Source organism: Solanum pennellii, chromosome 5 (assembly GCF_001406875.1).
Source record: "Solanum pennellii chromosome 5, SPENNV200".
Classification (NCBI taxonomy): Eukaryota; Viridiplantae; Streptophyta; class Magnoliopsida; order Solanales; family Solanaceae; genus Solanum; species Solanum pennellii.
Window position 1 is genome coordinate 4,500,514 of NC_028641.1, and position 18,541 is coordinate 4,519,054.

General features: G+C 35.1%; 3 protein-coding genes across 3 annotated transcripts; 2 read left to right on the forward strand and 1 right to left on the reverse strand.

The window, feature by feature from the left end:
* Window positions 1-1,751: 1,751 nt before the first annotated feature.
* LOC107018601 (SUPPRESSOR OF GAMMA RESPONSE 1) lies at window positions 1,752-7,034 on the reverse strand. The gene is made up of 6 exons (XM_015219125.2): window positions 6,881-7,034; window positions 4,484-4,619; window positions 3,878-4,064; window positions 3,295-3,788; window positions 2,546-2,950; window positions 1,752-2,245 (listed from the first exon to the last, which is right to left on the reverse strand). The coding sequence occupies exons 1-6, from the start codon at window positions 6,886-6,888 to the stop codon at window positions 2,168-2,170; spliced, it is 1,308 nt and encodes a 435-aa protein (XP_015074611.1). The 5' UTR covers window positions 6,889-7,034; the 3' UTR covers window positions 1,752-2,167.
* Window positions 7,035-8,265: 1,231 nt separating this feature from the next.
* Window positions 8,266-15,125, forward strand: LOC107020670 (transcriptional repressor ILP1). The gene is made up of 6 exons (XM_015221127.2): window positions 8,266-9,546; window positions 11,027-11,194; window positions 12,116-12,795; window positions 13,143-13,428; window positions 13,790-14,079; window positions 14,659-15,125. Exons 1-6 carry the CDS (start codon window positions 8,332-8,334, stop codon window positions 14,849-14,851), a joined length of 2,832 nt encoding a protein of 943 aa, XP_015076613.1. The 5' UTR covers window positions 8,266-8,331; the 3' UTR covers window positions 14,852-15,125.
* A 596-nt stretch (window positions 15,126-15,721) lies between these two features.
* Window positions 15,722-18,500, forward strand: LOC114077302 (leucoanthocyanidin reductase-like). Its single transcript, XM_027917062.1, has 4 exons — window positions 15,722-15,996; window positions 16,203-16,343; window positions 17,011-17,248; window positions 18,002-18,500. The coding sequence occupies exons 1-4, from the start codon at window positions 15,781-15,783 to the stop codon at window positions 18,034-18,036; spliced, it is 630 nt and encodes a 209-aa protein (XP_027772863.1). The 5' UTR covers window positions 15,722-15,780; the 3' UTR covers window positions 18,037-18,500.
* The last annotated feature ends 41 nt before the right edge of the window (window positions 18,501-18,541 follow it).

Sequence of the window (18,541 nt, forward strand, 5' to 3'; positions counted from 1 at the left end):
TTTAGGTTTTCGTATATAACAATCTTCTATTGTATTAAAAGAATAAAAATATTGAAGTAACAATAAAATCGTCTCTATATAAGCTACAACTCATATGTTTAAATGATGAAATCAACTACTGACACTTATATCATGATATATACTCCCTATAATACACGTTCTTAGGATGTAAAAAATATGGTTCCATGTATAAAAAAGTTTGCTATTTTATAAAAGATTGAAGCAATAGTAAAACTTTCTTCGTATAATTTATAAATGATATAATACATATATTAGACTCTAAACTTGACTTCAAATTTTAACTTTGACCTCGAACTTTCATAATGCACGAACAGTCAATCTATTCAACTTTTAAGTTCAGTGTCAGAGAGCCCTTTGTGTCTGATTCTTGAAATACATTATGGCATATGGGAAGAGGGCACTTGCTACATTTATAGGATGAAACAATAGATAACAAATAAAGGCCCATTTTCCATATCATGTACAAATAAAGACACTTGGAATACATATACCTAGCTGTTTTATTATTACCTTATCTCTTCTATACAATGATGAAGGTGTAAAAAGAGTATTTTATAAGGACGACAACATATATTCAGTATAATTTTATAAGTATGTTTAAGAAAAATAAAATGTAAGTAAATTTACTTTTATCTAGAAATATTGTTTTTTTCTTATACGTAGAGTATATTAAAATATTATTTAATTTTATAATTTTAAATATGTTATAATAAAAATTGAAACCGACTAGATAAATAAATCGAAAAGAAAGATATCATATCCAAAAATCTTTCCTTTTTTTTTTCTCTAACATGTTGACAGGCTATTAGACATAGGTGGGCTACTAATATATGAATGTATTCAAATTTCAATCATGCCTACAATAAAATTAAATGAACAACTAAAATGACCCCTCTTATAATTTAAGGCTGATATATAGTTTCAAAGACATTAATTATTATTCTAGATTTTAAGATGCATGCATATTAAAAATCATCTTACCTGTATTTATCTCCTAGTTTCCAACAGAACATGTTCATAGGATCAACATATCTGAATCCCAACTAATTCTACTAGCAAATTATAAATCTGTTTTAAGGAATATAATCTTCATGTACTAACTATGATTTTAGTGAAGCGATAAGTACTCTTTCATCCTTCATAAAAAAATTTAGATTTGAGTCTCCTAGGTATGGAGTCGTCTTTGTTAAGAAGTGTTTATCCCCGATGTGGGACTTTAATCGAGCTTCAATGTGAATAACGAACGCCAGACGAAAAACCAAAATTAAAAATAAATAAATCTTCATGTAGTAAAAAATGAAAAAAAATCAACTATGAATATTGATGTGTCAAGTGATCTTCTAACAATATCAGAAACAGATTTTATGGTCAAATATTACTCTATAGTATTTAAGTATATGTGCTTAAAATTCTATGGAGCACATGCAATTCCAAGAATATATTTAATTTTCCTCATTAATACATATATCTAGTTTTTATTTGATATAAAATATTGAAATCAATGAGATGGATAGTGTTAAAAAGAGATGCAGATGCTAAGATAGATGCGTGGTTATGTTAAATTAGAAATAATCACGTTCACCAGAAGGTACAAATATCATGATAAAATACGAAAGTCACTTGATATACAAAGCGATGAAGTAGACTTAAAATCACATGAAAGGAAATTCTCTCGAAAAAACATACAAATACCTTGTATCAATGAAGATTCAGCGAAAAAATAGAATAGGAAGGAAGAAAATAAATCTATATAAGCGATAACTACTAGTTGAAGATACGTTCTAAACTCGTTAGAACCAGCAATATCCCAATAGGTTTCAGATCAAATCGAGTTCATATGCTAGATGAAGAAGCACAAACCAAGCAAGCAGGGAAAAAGTTGTAAACTTGCATGGGAAATAGTAGTAATAATAAACCTTATGTACAAGGTTAACTAAGCAAGAAATCCAGATCGTTCAATGAACGTTCTAGCACAGAAACACTTAACGTGCCTTTTCAGGCATTACCGCGCATTGGTAACAAAACAGGAAGTTGCATCAAGTTATAGTTTCTGTTAACTTGCAGTAGACATAGTTTTACCACAAGCTTGACAAAAATCTGATACCTAAGGATTAGCAATCTTGAAAGCATTCGATGAGCTATGATCTCAACCATTTTGCTCCGCGGAATCAAAGCCATACTTGTTTCCGCCCCATGCAATGTAACTGTCCTGTGATCCAAACTCCTACACGAAAATTTGATGTTGAATCACAATTATGCAGAGAATATAAGAACAATGACATTAACCAAGAAGAGATGAACCTTGTACAAATTTAGCACTCCCTCCGTTTCAATTTGTTTGACATTAACAAAATGCTTCTTTTCTTTTTGACAACTCTTTAATTCTACATGGCAATGTTTAAGACCAGGGCATTTTGGTAAATCCTACTTACTTTCTTAAACTTTGTGCCAAGTAAAAATTAGACAAATAAATTGAAACGGAGGGAATATGTAAATGTTATGGAAGATACAAGATTTAACTTACAAGTTGACTAAGCCGGAAATCAGGTGGAGTGCCAATCTCTATGTTGGCTGGATCAGCAACAAATTGTTGGCACTCCTCCAAATCCTTCTTCAGATCCTCGGGTCCTAAACGTGCATAATCAGCAAGACTAGGTCTACATTTCTGCACTTGGTCATTTTCATTTCCATCCCTATTAGGAGACTGGCTCGCGAGAAGATCATCACATAAGGATAGCCCTTCTACAAGTTGTTGAGAATCCAGCAAATATTGTGACTCGCTGTCCCACCATTTCGGATCATCTCCAGTCTCGGTCTCAATTTTTGTCCCAGTTTCATCGATTTGATTCTCAATGTATTGATCTTGATCCTCAGGCTGTTCAGGAAGAGCTCCCATGTCATCTTCTACGTAATCCTCCACCTCATGATACTGATACAAAGCAAGAAGAGACGTAGTAACTAGTAAGAAAGCCAGGACTGTATAAATACTTTTTATCGTTGATAAGCATAATACTAGGTGCAACAAGCTTGAATATCTTGAACTTTTCTTTGCTTAAGTAATATCTGATACCGAACAAGGCGACAACAACAGCAACATACCCAGTGTAGAGAGGGTGTTTCCATAGTAATGTCCCGTACCGACCAAAAGAAACAGACGTTTCACAATAATGAACAAAAGCACTTTTACATATCATACATAGAGAAACTTACTAAATTGGTCTATTCTTGTGTAAAATTAACATTGATCAGCAACGACATTACATTTTGTAATACCTGGTTAACGGGACTAGCAGCAGCAATTTGCTGTCTTGCATCCATACTGGAGGACAATCTGTCACTGCGAGGGGGTTCAGGAGTCACAGACTTTGGGGTATGTGGATCTACTTTAGCAACCATACATTCGGAGTCCTCGGGGAATTCTTGTTCAATTTTTTCACCCTGCTTGACTTGCTGTTGCTGATAAAATACTTTAGACACAACATATTCCCCTTCCCTTTCATCTTCACCAGTTCCTAGGTGATACTGGTGCATCACCCAATTTGTCTTCTCGGCTTTCCCACCCTTAGATGGGCTTATATAAAGAACCATAATCTTCTTACACCCTCTTTGGATTCCATCTAAGATAACAGGTTTTGTGCGACCAGTCTTATGCCAGCGGACATCACCAGAATTATCACCATGTATTTTCCTACGCTTACGCGTTCCTGTATTATAAGCCTTAATTGCTCGGTGAAAGAAGTGTGCGACACATCCATCCTGCTTAACACCTACAAAACTTATATTCAGCAACGACGAATATCCATAACAAATCAAAAACAGAAATTGCAAGAACGGGAATAGGATAATCTTTTTATACCTGGTAAATTTTGAGGATGTGTATAGCAGATTCCATCATCCTCATCAACAGTTGGAATGAACTCATCGATAAAAGGATGGGAATTCCGATCACCACCTTCGACTTTTCCAATTAAGTGCCAAATAATCTCTTGATCAGTTGGATCAAATTTTACACCTCTTGGCAATCCTGGCCAGTCATGGCTGACCTGGAAAGACGAACTTAAATGTTTCAGTTAAAGGTATCATAACTACCAATTCCCTCTGTTCATTTGCCTCGTATTCGAATAAATTTACCGTTTTCCTTTACATAGAGGGGAAAGGGGTTCTTGAAAACTTTTCATGGCAGCTAATTACAATCAATCACAGATTATAATAGCTATGGAAATAGAGGGGAAAGGGGTTCTTGATAACTTTTCATGGCAGCTAATTACAATCAATCACAGATTATAATAGCTATGGAAAACATACTTTTAATTTGTCAAGAAATTCATCTCCAAAATACTATATATACGAGAAGATTGATATAATTTGCAAATAATAAGCACTATCATTAACAGTCCATAGAAAGGATATTCAACAGAATGATTAACAGGAAGAATTAAAGTTCATGAGACAAGACTCTTACGTCATTGTTGTCAATGATAAACTGGCAATTAGGGCAAGCTTTTGTAGGGTTGCTCTTCCAATTCACTGTTGCAGGATCACCTGATGCACTCTTAATTTTTGTTGCAATCCTCCTACTGTCAACTAACCATGATGGCCTGCAAGGTATAACCAGGATCACCTTTTGTCCTGTTTCTCAACAACAATATACCCAGTATAGTCGCACAAAGTGGGGTCTGGGGAAGGTAAAGTGTACACAGACCCTACCCCTACTTCAGAGGTACAGAGGTTGTTCCCAAAAGACCCTCAGCTCACGGAAAAACAGTCCAAAGCAGTCCCAAAAAAGAAGTAACAGAAGCACAAGAAACAACAGATAATAACAAAACCAAAACCAGCCGATAGTAATAGCACGAGAACTACAATAAAACAATATGACAATCGAGGTGCAAGAAACAACAGATAGTAAAAGAAATTAAAAGACAAGAAACCAGAGGAGCAATACCATGACTACTAAAACAAAAGGACAACAAGTTTTGTCCTTGTTTTCTCATCCCATTAAAAACAGTCAGCGAGATAAGGTGTGTGGGATGCATTATCCATTGTGTAAATTTCTCATCTCTAAGTTATACAAGGAGGCTTCCGCCTTCTGGAGCTACCAAATGAAGATCAACGTGTCTTAGAATTATATTTATGCTTTTCTTTTATCTGTAACATTGAACTAGACATCTAAAGTTGTGAGACTATAACTTATTCTTTCTTTGAGAAGAGATAATATCCTTTTCTGAGAAGAGATTATTAACTCATTCTAAGACGCAGAGATATATCAATTCATCAAACAATCTAATGGTCATCAAAAGTATAAAGCTTCAATTGTGTTAAAAAATCATTGTACGTAACAAACAATTCAAAATCCATTGGCAATTTCAGAAAACCTGCAACACTTCTCGGCAAAGAGATGAATATAATTGCAAAAAGGAAAAGGAGCAACAGTACAATTCACGCAAAATATACATACAGGCGATAACCAACTAATTGAGGTTATGATTTAGACGTGTTGAGTCTTCCACTATGTTAAGAGACATTTATGTTAGTACAAGATGAAGAGAATCACTAGTTTCCGAAAACCCCAAACTACTGAATATCAAATGAACAGGACCAAGTGCCGTGAAATGGAGAACATTCGTATAAGTGCAACACCTCTGGCTTGGGATTGAGGCCTTGAAGCAAGCTGCTGTTTGTGTATTTGATTAACCTATTTAAGGTGAATTAATGTTCCGACTTTAGCATACATTAAACTAGAAAATTCATCTTGTTTGCCACAATAAGCATAAGACAAGGTCATAAATTTTGTTTCTATTGCTTTGAGCAAATAAAATATCCTTATAAATATGGGCCTTCCATGCATAGCCCTCTTTGGGTATTCCACTAAGAACCAATACCACAACATAAAGATCCCAACCTCATTCAACCAAGGAAACCCCTTCAAACTGATCAAGAGCCATTAGAACCTCTACCACTCTTAACTAATTGCTCGGTTTTGAAATTTTAAGCAAAAAATTCCAAGTCAAAGCATCAGCTCAGCATAAGTCAATAGACAAATACAACTTTTTCCATTCATCAAAATCACAACTTTTTAGTCATTCCTTGATTAAAAGAAGTTAAAAACAATGAACGACCCATATCTCACTCGATCAAGTAAACCACTTCAAACCCAGTCACCTAAAGGAAACATCAAAACCTACTACCACTCTTAGAGCATCAGTCATTGGCCGATTTTGAGCAATCAGAACTCCAAAACTTGTCATTGAGTCAAACCAAAACATCTGCTCAAAGAATATCAACAGACAAATACAACATGATGTTCATCAAAATCAACATTTCAAGTCATCCCTTCACTTCAAAACCCCAGTAACAAATTAAACAGCCATCACTCACTCTACCAAAGAAACCCCTTCAAGCCTATTCGCACAGGAAAAAAGAAGAAACCTTTAAAACTACTAGAAAGAATCAAAGAAGGGTCTATTTTGACCAAAAGGAACTCTAATCCACCATTGTATTAAACCTAGCATAGCAAAAACAACATACCTAGCACAATCCCACAAGTGGCGTCTGGGGAGAGTGGTATGTAAGCAGCCTTAGCCTTACCCCTACCTTGCAAAAGTAGAGAGGCTAAACCTAGCATAGCAAACCCAGAAAATACACAAATTCCAACTCACCACTACCCAAAATCACAACTTGAGTCATCCCTTGACTTCAAGATTCAACATACATTAGTAAAAATCCAATCTTGTTCATATCAATTAACTGATTACCAGATTAAATAAAAAAAGAAACTTTAGCATTCATCAATCCAAGAAAAACACAAAAAGATACAAAAAAGAGATTCAAAGTAAAAAAAAAAAAGAGAGAATCAGCATACCTAGCCATTGAAGATTGATGTGATCAAAACCCTTTGCTGATTTTCTTTTCCTTTTGGGGTATTATCATAGAATGTCGCAATAAGTACAGTCCTAGTGGTTTCTTTGTAGTTTCCCACTTTTTTATTCATTTAATTTATTTTTCAATTTAGAAATGTGTTTTTTATTTGAATGATGTTATGACTAAACACTGACAATAAAAGACCGCAAAGAGCCAAATCGGTCTTCGACAATGAGTTATGTAAATATTAAATTTTATATATAAAAAAATATAAAGATTATGTATTATGTTTATGTATCATATAAAAAAGAATTATTTTGTAATTTACAACATTATATTTGTCTCTTTTTTTTCTTATAATAATTTAAAGCTTTTATTGATTACATGTTTCTTTTTCCTTGACTAATATTTACTTTTTCATTAATTTTATGAATATTTCTTATTATATATTTTGAAAGTACTCCTATCCATGTGGCTCGTAGTAAATCAAAGTGAAACTTATTAAAATACACTATTACTCATTTTTTGAAAATCTTGCTTATAGCTCACTTTAATCAAATTATTTTTATTAGTAATTGACTTATTTATGTTTGAATTTAAGATATCGAGTATAAATTTTTGATTCAAAATATTTTATTTTTATTTTTGATTGATCTTCAATTCGAAAATGGTGGTGCTGCATGTAAAATATTTGAGTAATTAATATAAGGGAAAATTGATATAATAGCAAACTAATAACCTAAAATAAATGGAGTAGTTAGGGTTTGATTTAATTGTGCTCCATAGCAAACGTTAGCCAAAGTTTGCTAGGCGTCTCTCTCCCAAAAATCTCGCTCGCCACTCTCCCATTCTCGCTCGCCACTCTCCCTCTGCTCGCCTCTCTCGCTTTATACACATAAGTGTATAAATTCTGTTTCTGTTTTGTATAAAACGAGAGAAAATTGTACATAAACATGCAAAAAGATATATCTTCGTGTTATACACTTAATTATACAATTTACAAACATTTTACTTCAATTCAATTGTAGATAAATGCAAATTTTATACAAATATTGCAAAGAAAAAGGCCAACGAATTATACAATTGTATATGTATAGCGAATTATACAGTTTTATGTTTGCTATGGAGCGCAATTATACAAACTTTGCTATAGCATACAAATATGAATTTTTTGTTTGCTATATGTGAAAATTGCCCTTAATATAAAGTACAAAAACAAATTTTAATTAACGTAATGTTTGATCATAAATTTTGAATAATATTATGAAAATTTATTTGTGAAGAATAAAATGTGTTTAATTTTAATTATGATTAAAATAAAATATTTAATAGGTTCTGAAATACCTTTTCTACCCCTCTCTCCTCTCCTAATTACACATTTCATCTTTTTGTTCTTTCATTCATTCCACGTTCTTCGCTCCACCGTGAAAAACCCGTCTCCGGCGCCAAATCATGTCCGGCAAATCCCGAAACTTCCGCCGTCGTGGCGGCGACGACGGCGACGATGATGAAACCGCCACTAAGTCCACCAACGGCACCTCTGCTAAACCTACGACCACCGCTTCCGCTTCCGCCACCAAACCCAAAAAGAAAAGTCTACTTAGTTTCGCCGACGACGAAGAGTCCGACGATACTCCCTTCGTTCGGCCTTCCTCCAAACCCTCATCTGCTTCTTCGCGAATCACGAAACCCTCTTCGTCATCTTCTGCGCACAAGCTTACTTCTGGAAAAGACCGAATTACCCCTAAACCTACTTCATTCACCTCCAATGTACAACCTCAAGCTGGGACTTACACCAAGGAAGCACTCCTTGAGCTCCAGAAGAACACTAGAACCTTAGTTGGTTCTCGCTCTTCCCAACCCAAACCAGAAACCAGGCCCGGGCCCGGGCCCGTTGAGCCAGTTATAGTTTTGAAAGGGCTTGTGAAACCGCCATTTAGTGTGAGTGCCCAAACTCAGCAAAATGGGAAAGAGAGTGAAGATGACGAAATGGATGTTGATCAATTTGGTGGTACTGTTAATAGGTTGGGTTCAATGGCATTGGAGAAGGATTCGAGGAAGAAAGATGATGTTGGGTCAGTAATACCTGATAAGATGACTATTGATGCAATAAGGGCTAAGAGGGAGAGGCTACGTCAAGCTCGGCCTGCGGCTCAGGACTTCATAGCATTGGATGAAGGAGGTAATCATGGTGAAGCTGAGGGGTTGAGTGATGAGGAGCCGGAGTTTCAGCAGAGAATTGGGTTCTATGGGGAGAAGATTGGTAGTGGGAAAAAGGGTGTGTTTGAGGATTTTGACGATAAGGCACTGCAGAAAGATGGTGGATTTCGTAGCGATGATGATGAGGAAGATGAGGAGGACAAAATGTGGGAGGAAGAGCAGGTTAGAAAGGGGTTAGGAAAAAGGTTGGATGATGGGTCTAACAGAGGGGTGATGAGTAGTGTTGTAAGCAGTGCAGCTGCAGTTCAGAATGTTCAGAAGGCGAATTTTGGAAGTTCAGCCGTAGGAGCTAGTGTATATTCCTCAGTACAAAGTATTGATGTTTCTGATGGTCCTATTATTGGAGGAGGAGTGGTTGGAGGCTTGCCCAGTTTGGATGCATTATCAATTTCTAAGAAGGCTGAGGTTGCTAAGAAAGCCTTGTATGAGAGCATGGGAAGACTCAAAGTAAGTGTTAGCTCTAGTCTAAATGCATTTTATTGGCACTTTCATTTTCACTGATCCAACATATCCAGCCTACGAGCAATTCTTTTAATCTGAATAATCACTAAGCCAATTCATTGACTATGCCTCGATCTCAGATTAATTGGAGTTGACTGCGTACGAGTCCTTTTAATAGAAATGGTTCTTTTTTCAATATTCAAAGGATTTATCATAGTTGAGTATTTTATGTTGCCTGCAACCATTTTCCTATATCCTAGCTTGGAATTGACTATGCTTGAGAAGTTCATTAGTGAAGAATAAACTACAAGCTCTTATGTCTTTTTATGAATTCCAATTCTGATGTTTAGCAATGGTTCAAGACATTTGATAAAATGGAGTTTGGGGATCTTTTATGTCATGATCTATTGAGGGAAGAAAGAAGGTTTCTGCAAAAACATTTTTCTCTTTCCTAACATTCTGTTGACTAATCATGAAAGCATTTGTCATAGTTAATATAATGCTAGATTGGTATTCTCCTGAGGCTAGCTTTTGTTGTGTGATGTTGTTCATATCCTGTGCGGTCATTTGTCGTCTTTCCTCTGTCCTGGCTAAATATAGTCTGTTTTGGATCATGAGCCCTTCAGTTTCCATTTGTTTTTGTGGGTTTTTCATGATTGTAAGACTTTAAAACAGTTTATGGTAATTGTACAGAAAACCATTGATAGTCTGGATTATGTTCATGGAGATATGGTGCCCTGTCATTAGCGCACTGGATTTAGGAATTTAAACTGGAAGTGATAGATGTAGTCTTTAAAAGGAGGGATGCACATATGGGCAATTTTATGTCATGTTGGAAATTGCATTTATTTTTTTGAGAAAAGGTAACTTGTATTATAAACACAGGAAAACTCAGGACGTATTCCAGTAATACTTACAATCAGAATACAGAAGTGTTGCTGTTTTCCTATGAACTCCTTAAGTACCTATGATACTAGGGATATCCTCATTTTCATGAAGATATTCACGTTTACACCAAAAATATGAAAGAGCTAAACATTTCAGCTTCATCTTCTCCATAGAGCAGCTCTTGTCCTTAAAACATCACTAAGAATTTGCATTTGACATCTTCTTTTCCCTATTTTTCAAATATATGGTGCATTATTTGACCATCTTTTAGTGTTTTCTTGAGAACTTTAGAACTTTAAAATATTGCTCGCAGAAATACAGTGTAAACTCTGCACTTAAGCATGTGTATGTGCACAGTTCCCCCATATATTTTGTAGTAACTAACTGTCTTGAGCCGCGGTTCTTTTGGAAACGGCCTCTCTATCTCCATGAGGTAGTGGTAAGGTCTGCGCACACTATACCTTCCCCAGACCCCACTAAGTGGGCTTTCACTGGGTTATAGTTGTTGTTGTTGTTGTTAAATAGCATGTGTAGCATTCTAAAGATATTATAACGGATACATAGACTAACTGTATTATTTTTTTATTTTCGTTGTCAGGAATCCCATGGCCGAACTGTGACATCATTGCACAAGACTGAAGAAAATTTATCTGCCTCATTGTCGAAAGTCACTACGCTGGAAAATTCTTTGTCTGCTGCTGGTGAGAAGTACATGTTTATGCAAAAGCTTCGCGACTTTGTTTCTGTTATTTGTGCGCTTTTGCAGGTATGGTTTTCTGATTTATGAGTGGCATATTATGTATTTCCATATATATTCTGGCGCTGCTGCTGCACTACTTGTGATACGAGCACAATGGTCATTCATTATCTTCTTTTTGGGAGGAATTAAATTGACAAAAGATGACCTAGAAGGGTGACAAGCACAGTTGCACTTGTAGTTGTGAAATAATTTCAGTTACTGGGTACGGTGACAAGCACAGTTGCTCTTCTAGAAATCGATCTATTAGGTGGATCCTGCAGAGTCTGATCCATTTAGTTATTTAGTGTTAAGACATAGCTTGACGCATGCTTAAGCCCTTAAACTAGGTGTAGTGCAGTTTGGGTGCTTTGGCTTACTTAAGCAACTCTTCTATGAAATGTTCCAAGGCATAAAGCATGTGTCTTGGGTCAATGATGTCATGACCCGTTTTCTAAATAAGCCGTGACTTGCACCAGATGCCTTGTACTATAGGCAACGAGTTATAATTTATCGTAAGTATTGTATGTAGTGAAGCAGAAGAACAATCATTGAAACTCGTAGCTTAGTTCATTGGTACTTCCTTTTCACTTTCGTTTAGGTTGTTCCAGTCGACTGAACTTTCTTATGCCAGCTGTAGCGATCAGTAACTTGCTGATTACTGTTTCTCTCTTTTGAGGCCACTAATACAGTATTGTACCATGTCAAGGTGAAAAGTAGAGGACTTTTGAACTGTCTGAAGTTAAGACTTTTTGGTAGGATTATAGGGTCAAAGAGCCTAAGGGAACCCTTAGACATTTTGAAAATAAAAAATCTAGGGTCTGTTTTGACATTTTGAAAATCTGAGTTTGTAAAGCTCTAGTTTTGAGTTTTGCAGAAAGTTTTTGTTTGAGTTGTCCAGGAGAACTTGATCCTGTGTGCTAACTATTATGGGTATATAAATCCTTACAGGATAAAGGTCCTTACATTGAGGAACTTGAAGACCAGATGCAGAAACTTCATGAAGAACGAGCAGCCGCTATCTTAGAGAGGAGAGCTGCTGATAATGATGATGAAATGAAGGAACTTGAAGCTGCTGTAAGTGCTGCAAGACAAGTTCTTAGTAGAGGTGGGAGCAATGCAGCAACAATAGAAGCTGCCACAGCTGCTGCTCAGACTTCAACAGCAGCAATGAGGAAAGGAGGAGACTTACCTGTAGAGCTAGATGAATTTGGTAGAGATAAGAATCTGCAGAAACGGATGGATACAACAAGAAGGGCAGAGGCTCGGAAGCGAAGGAGAATGAAAAATGATGTTAAAAGAATGTCAGCTATAAAATGTGATAGCTCTTATCAGAAAATAGAAGGAGAATCTAGCACCGACGAAAGTGACTCTGAGAGTACGGCATATCAATCAAACCGTGATCAATTGCTTCAGGTTTCCGAGCAGATTTTTGGTGATGCACACGAGGAATACTCTCAACTGTCTGTGGTTGTTGAAAAGTTTGACAGATGGAAGAAAGATTATGCCTCAAGCTATCGTGATGCGTATATGTCACTTAGTATACCTGTTATTTTTTCACCCTATGTGAGACTAGAGCTTCTGAAGTGGGATCCACTGCATGAAAACACAGATTTTATGGATATGAACTGGTATGTGCACTCAACTAGTTCTAATCAATTATTTTCAAGGATTATGACCTCAACCCTTTCCTTTCCAAGATTGGTCCTTCCTTTCGAGGATAGGAGCTTTGTGGCTTTATTCTGTAGTCACATAGGGCCAAAGAAATGTGTACTTGCCAATACTGATAATAGAATTCTTGATGATTTTTGCAATATAAATTTGTTTGAATTGACAAAGTATTTGCCAGGAATGTTTACCAGGCCAACCAATCATACAGGAAACTAGACATAAATGCTTCGTTTGATCTTCCATGTGTTCATATTACTTATTCCTTGAGATTTAATTCTCTTGCCAACTAAATTTTGTGTTATTCCAGGCACAATTCTCTATTCAGTTATGGAATTTCCCCAGAAGGTGAAACCGAAATAAGTGCTGATGATACTGATGTCAATCTTATTCCTCAGTTGGTGGAGAAGCTTGCAATACCCATTCTTCATAACCAGTTAGCTAATTGCTGGGATATGCTTAGCACCAGTGAAACAGTGTGTGCTGTCTCTGCCATGCGATTGGTGTTGAGATACGGCCCCTTTTCTGGCTCAGCCCTCAGCAATCTGATTGCTGTACTTCGTGATCGTCTTGCTGATGCGGTGGCTAATTTGAAGGTGTGTTCTTATTTCTGGAGGCCCAAATTGTGAGAATAATTTTTAAGACCGAATATAATATTATTTTTAAGATTAGGTTTCCAATCATCTAATTGAAACAACTACTGGGAATAAGTTTTCCTAGCAAAGTATGAACAGATTAGAAATAGTGAAGTGGAGTAGGATTGGAACTTCATCTTTATTTTGTTGGTAGTGAAGTCATAGGTTTATGATGTGAAAAAGGATAAGAGGCTCCAATGGATTCAATACTTCTTTAATGTCCTTTTAGTTAATACTATAGGTAAATGCTCCTACCCATCTTCGTATGCTTATTTAGTTTAAACTGGATTGCTCATTTTTATCTTCTGAACTGCTTTTGCAGGTGCCAACTTGGGACACCCTTGTTATGAGGGCTGTACCTGATGCAGCACGAGTTGCTGCTTATAGGTTTGGCATGTCTATTCGTTTGATCAGGAACATATGCTTGTTCCATGAAATTTTTGCCATGCCTGTCCTCGAAGAGCTGGTTCTTGATCAACTCTTAAGTGGAAAGATTGTACCTCATCTTCGAAGCATTCAGTCAAACATTCATGATGCTGTAACAAGAACTGAAAGAGTTGTCACTTCACTACACGGTGTCTGGGCTGGCCCCAAAGCCACAGGAGACTGCAGGTACAGTTAATTTGAGTACGATATTTTAGTTGGCATTTCATGTTCTCTCTAGTTACTTTGAGAAAATTCCATCTTTAGATCCCTAATCTTAATATGCTAACTTGTCTTATATTTGTTGGGGTGATATGGATAGTAGAAAGGTTCAAAGGAAATAGAGATATACCTACAGGGGTTGGGTGGGCGGGGGGGTTTTAAAAAAGAGTAATAGAAAGAAACAGCAAAAGGAGTTAAGTACTCTTAGCTTCCTCGGTTTGGAAGTTCACATTTTCACCGATAGATAAGTATAGTTTTTGGAATCCAACTTTTTTCTATAAGTTAAAGTATGGGTTTTGGAATCCGACTTTTGGAAGTTCATATTCCTTGAAGCAAACCTGTTGCACCACCATCAGATAAAACTTATGTACTTGTTGCATTAATATCACGATCAGCTTGCTTTATAAATATCTGATTTATGTGGTTCCTTTTTCATGGAGAAAATGTTTAGGCCCTTTTGAATATTCATCTGTTTCATCCCGTTTTCTCTTTCCCATCAAAGTTTTCAATTCTGCTTGCTAATGATGTATTCTTTAACCTGTGTAGTCCAAAGCTACGACCATTGGTGGATTACTTGCTCTCACTTGCCAGGGTGCTCGAAAAGAAGCACTCGTCAAGCAGTGGAGAGATAGAGACATCTAAATTTGCTCGTCGGTTGAAGAAGATGCTCGTAGAATTGAATCAATATGATTATGCAAGGGACATATCAAGAACCTTCAACATCAAGGAGGCCTTGTGATCTATCTACTTGGTCCCCATGGGGTGTTCTCAGTTTTAGCAGTCTTCTACAATTTTGAATTTCATGTCATTAGTTTTTCTTTTAGTGTAGTTACAAATATAACAAATTTTGATGATACAAATGAAGCTTAAACGAAGAACCGGAGGATTTCATATAGTCGACCCTAATTTGTTTGGGCACAAAGTGTAGTTTGTTGTATTGTAGTCCCAGATTACCCTACATCTACACAAGGGATTGTGCTTTTCTTTTATCTAGAGCTTTCTCATTCTCGTCATTTAATGGAGTGGTAAGTGTTTCTTCATTTTACTTGTGTTATCAGTTCGAGCCTGGAGTTGATTTTTGAGGGAACTCTTTACCCTCATCAAAAAGTGTGACTATTTCAAATAATACACACAAAATTCCACAGCTATTGTGATACACAAGTCACGTTAATAGCTACTACTTCACTAAAACTCTAAAGAAAAATAACATATACTGAATAAGAGTAAAAAATATGCATCTTTCTTTATTAAGGTAAAATATTTGACTTATTACTTCCACTTTCTCCTTTAAATTATTCTTAATTGTGGGGTGTTCTTACTTTGACCTATCAGTCGATCAGATTTTTTCTCAATATAAATTACAAGGAAACACCTAAATAAGTTATCGAATTAAATAAATTTTTTTTATGTCAATCGTTAAAAGTTTGGTTTTTCTATATCAATATTGTTTGAGAAAAGACTTATTTATTCCATTGTTATTTAATTGAAATGACATAAATGAGTTAAATTTTTAACAAAGTTCAATAATATATTTAAGTTTTCCCCTAAATTATAAATATCTACCTGCATGTCAACGTTGTACTTATAAATAAATGACCCCAAATATTTCTTTCTTTTTTCTCTAGTTTCTTGCTATGATTTTTTTTTTTTTGAGAAAGTTAAGAAAAAATGTCTTCACCATTATTAATTTCTAATGGATCTGCCGTAAAAGGTGGCCGGATTCTGATCGTCGGAGCGACGGGATTCATCGGACAATTTATAACACAAGCAAGTCTTGATGCTAATAGAAGAACATATATTCTTGTTATATCATTTCCAAATAATTTTCATCCTAAGATCAAAATTATCAAAGAATTTGAAGATAAAGGGGCCATAATATTGCACGTAAATATGTTACACTCATATTCTTTGTTATTTATTTTTCACTTTTTTGAGTGGATCGAGAAATAGAAACAATAAAAAAAATCAGACTTAACTTCGAGAGTCATGATGATATTATCTAGGAAATGTCCTTATCAGAATATTTTTGTTTTTCACTTCGATCAATTAGCAATAATTTTTAATCTTATTTTATAATGTTTTTTTAATAAGGTGTTATAAATGATCAAAAATTCATGGAGGAGATACTAAGGAAGCATGAGATTGATATTGTAATATCAGTTGTTGGTGGTGAAAGTATAGTTGATCAACTTGTTCTTGTTCAAGCCATAAAAGTTGTTGGAACTATCAAGGTAATCTTTTTCCTAGTAAAATTAGGCGGGTTCGGAATCTAGAGTTAGATTCGACGAATTTAGAGTGAATTATGATCTTATATAGGTATACATATATATTCATTTTCTTGTTACATATTTATATTATACTTAGAGTCGAAAGTAGTGGATTCAACTGAACTAGCCTTAGTTCATCTATGTGCAAAGACATGACATATACACTGATAGTGTAAAAGAATCAGAGAAAGAACGATGAGAGTGTTTCATAGATTTTATTAATGTAAATGTCAAGCTTATAAGTCTTGTTTTTTAAAAATGATAAATGCAAGACCAAATGTGGATTCAAGAACTAGGGTTTATTGTGATTAAGAGATATCAGAAGTGAGACTGTTGACATGATGAGTGACAGTAAATTACATGAAAGTTTGTCAGTGAATAATTTCGCCATTCAGTCAGTCTATGCATAGTAATCACCCCCTAAGGAACTTCCAAAAGAGAAACCATCCAATGAATACACAAAAGTGACGAAATTACTTTGATTACAGAACCTTCTCAGTAGTTATGATCTTATTAAAGTAATTAAAATGACAATGACATATATATATATATGTATGGATGATATTTTTTTTGTTATCAGTAAATTTTAACATGTCATAACAAATAACGTCGTGTTTAATTTTTTTTAAAGAGATTTTTGCCATCAGATTTTGGACATGAAGTGGACAGATCAAATCCAGTGGAGTTAGGGCTAAATATGTATAAACAAAAGAGAAAAATTAGAAGATTTATAGAGGAAATGAAAATACCTTATACTTATATTTGTTGCAATTCAATTGCTTCTTGGCCATATTATGACAATAAACATCCTTCTCATGTTCTTCCTCCTCTTGATCATTTCCAAATTTATGGTGATGGCAATCTCAAAGGTAAACACATTTTTTCGATAATCCATCGTTAAATAGGATCAACGATATTTGTTGTTTAGCGATAGAAACTATATGTAATAACTCATGTTTCTTTTTTGAAAAATGTTTATATGTTACTATAGGTGTATGTGTTTATCAGTGATAGATTCAGAATGACCAACATGGGTTGTGGTGCACTAGTGGGAGTGTTTCACCCTTAACCAGAGGTCTCGGGTTCGAGCCCTGGGTATGGAGAAATTCCTGTTGAGAGCGCCACCCCAGATGGGCCCTGTAGTACGCGATCCGGATTTAATCGGAGCTTCAATGTGGGCTTCGAACACCGGGTGGGAAACAAAAAAAAAAGATAGATTCAGAATGTAATAACTCATGTTTCTTTTTTGAAAAATATCTATATATTAATATAGGTGTGTGTTTATCAGTGATAGACTCAGAAATTTAATGAAGAAAATTTTAAAAATTAAAAAGTAAAACATACCAAGAAGTTAAATAGATTTAATGTGTACATTTTAGACCAAAATGTATTTTTCTTAATATATGGGAAAATAAAATTGGAAAAAAATTACCAAGAGTTAAAATCACTGAGGATGTCCTATTAGCTATTGCTGCAGGTATAAATATATTATTCCGTTTCATTTTATCTGACACTATTATTACTACAAAGTCATTATCGTTAACGTGCCTATGGTCTTACCATTTAAATCATAATTTTGAATAGATTATATTAATTTTTAACGTGTTGTGTTTAATTTGCAGATAAAATAATCCCTAGAAGTGTAGTTGCATCATGAAATTTTTATAAAGGACTGTCAAATTGGATTTTCAATTGATGGCAAAAAAGACCTTGAAGTTTGTGATTTGTACCCAAATGAGTCCTTTTGCACTATGGATGAGTCTTTCAATGATTTTTTTAAAAAGATGGATCGAGAAAGACTCATGAATATTTGCCCTTGTTTTGATGTAATATTTGTCATTTTCCTTTGTATTGATGAAAAAAAAAGAAGGAAAAAGGACAAATATATAACCCGAACAATTGTAAATGACATGCAGATACCCTCCGTCTTACTTTTGGTATATTGATGTCCTACTGTCCAAAAACTAAAGCATATATACCCTTTCTATTGACAGACATACACGTGTCGACATTTATCAAATATCAGATCGACGGATAAAATTGTATCACGTATCCCTATTTTGTCTTCCGTTAGATTGAAGGGCATATATTTCCAATTTTTGAACGGTGGGGACACCAATATCCCAGAAATATGACGGAGGATATCTGCATATCATTTACGA

Coding starts and splice junctions, on each gene's coding strand:
- LOC107018601 (XM_015219125.2), bottom strand. Junction 4,065..4,483: donor TTATCATTGACAACAATGAC/GTAAGAGTCTTG, acceptor TCGTCTTTCCAG/GTCAGCCATGACTGGCCAGG. Junction 3,789..3,877: donor ACATCCTCAAAATTTACCAG/GTATAAAAAGAT, acceptor TAAGTTTTGTAG/GTGTTAAGCAGGATGGATGT.
- LOC107020670 (XM_015221127.2), top strand. CDS start 8,332: ATGTCCGGCAAATCCCGAAACTTCCGCCGTCGTGGCGGCGACGACGGC. Junction 13,429..13,789: donor ATGCGGTGGCTAATTTGAAG/GTGTGTTCTTAT, acceptor CTGCTTTTGCAG/GTGCCAACTTGGGACACCCT. Junction 14,080..14,658: donor AAAGCCACAGGAGACTGCAG/GTACAGTTAATT, acceptor TAACCTGTGTAG/TCCAAAGCTACGACCATTGG.
- LOC114077302 (XM_027917062.1), top strand. CDS start 15,781: ATGTCTTCACCATTATTAATTTCTAATGGATCTGCCGTAAAAGGTGGC. Junction 15,997..16,202: donor AAGGGGCCATAATATTGCAC/GTAAATATGTTA, acceptor TTTTTTTAATAA/GGTGTTATAAATGATCAAAA. Junction 17,249..18,001: donor TGGTGATGGCAATCTCAAAG/GTAAACACATTT, acceptor TTTAATTTGCAG/ATAAAATAATCCCTAGAAGT.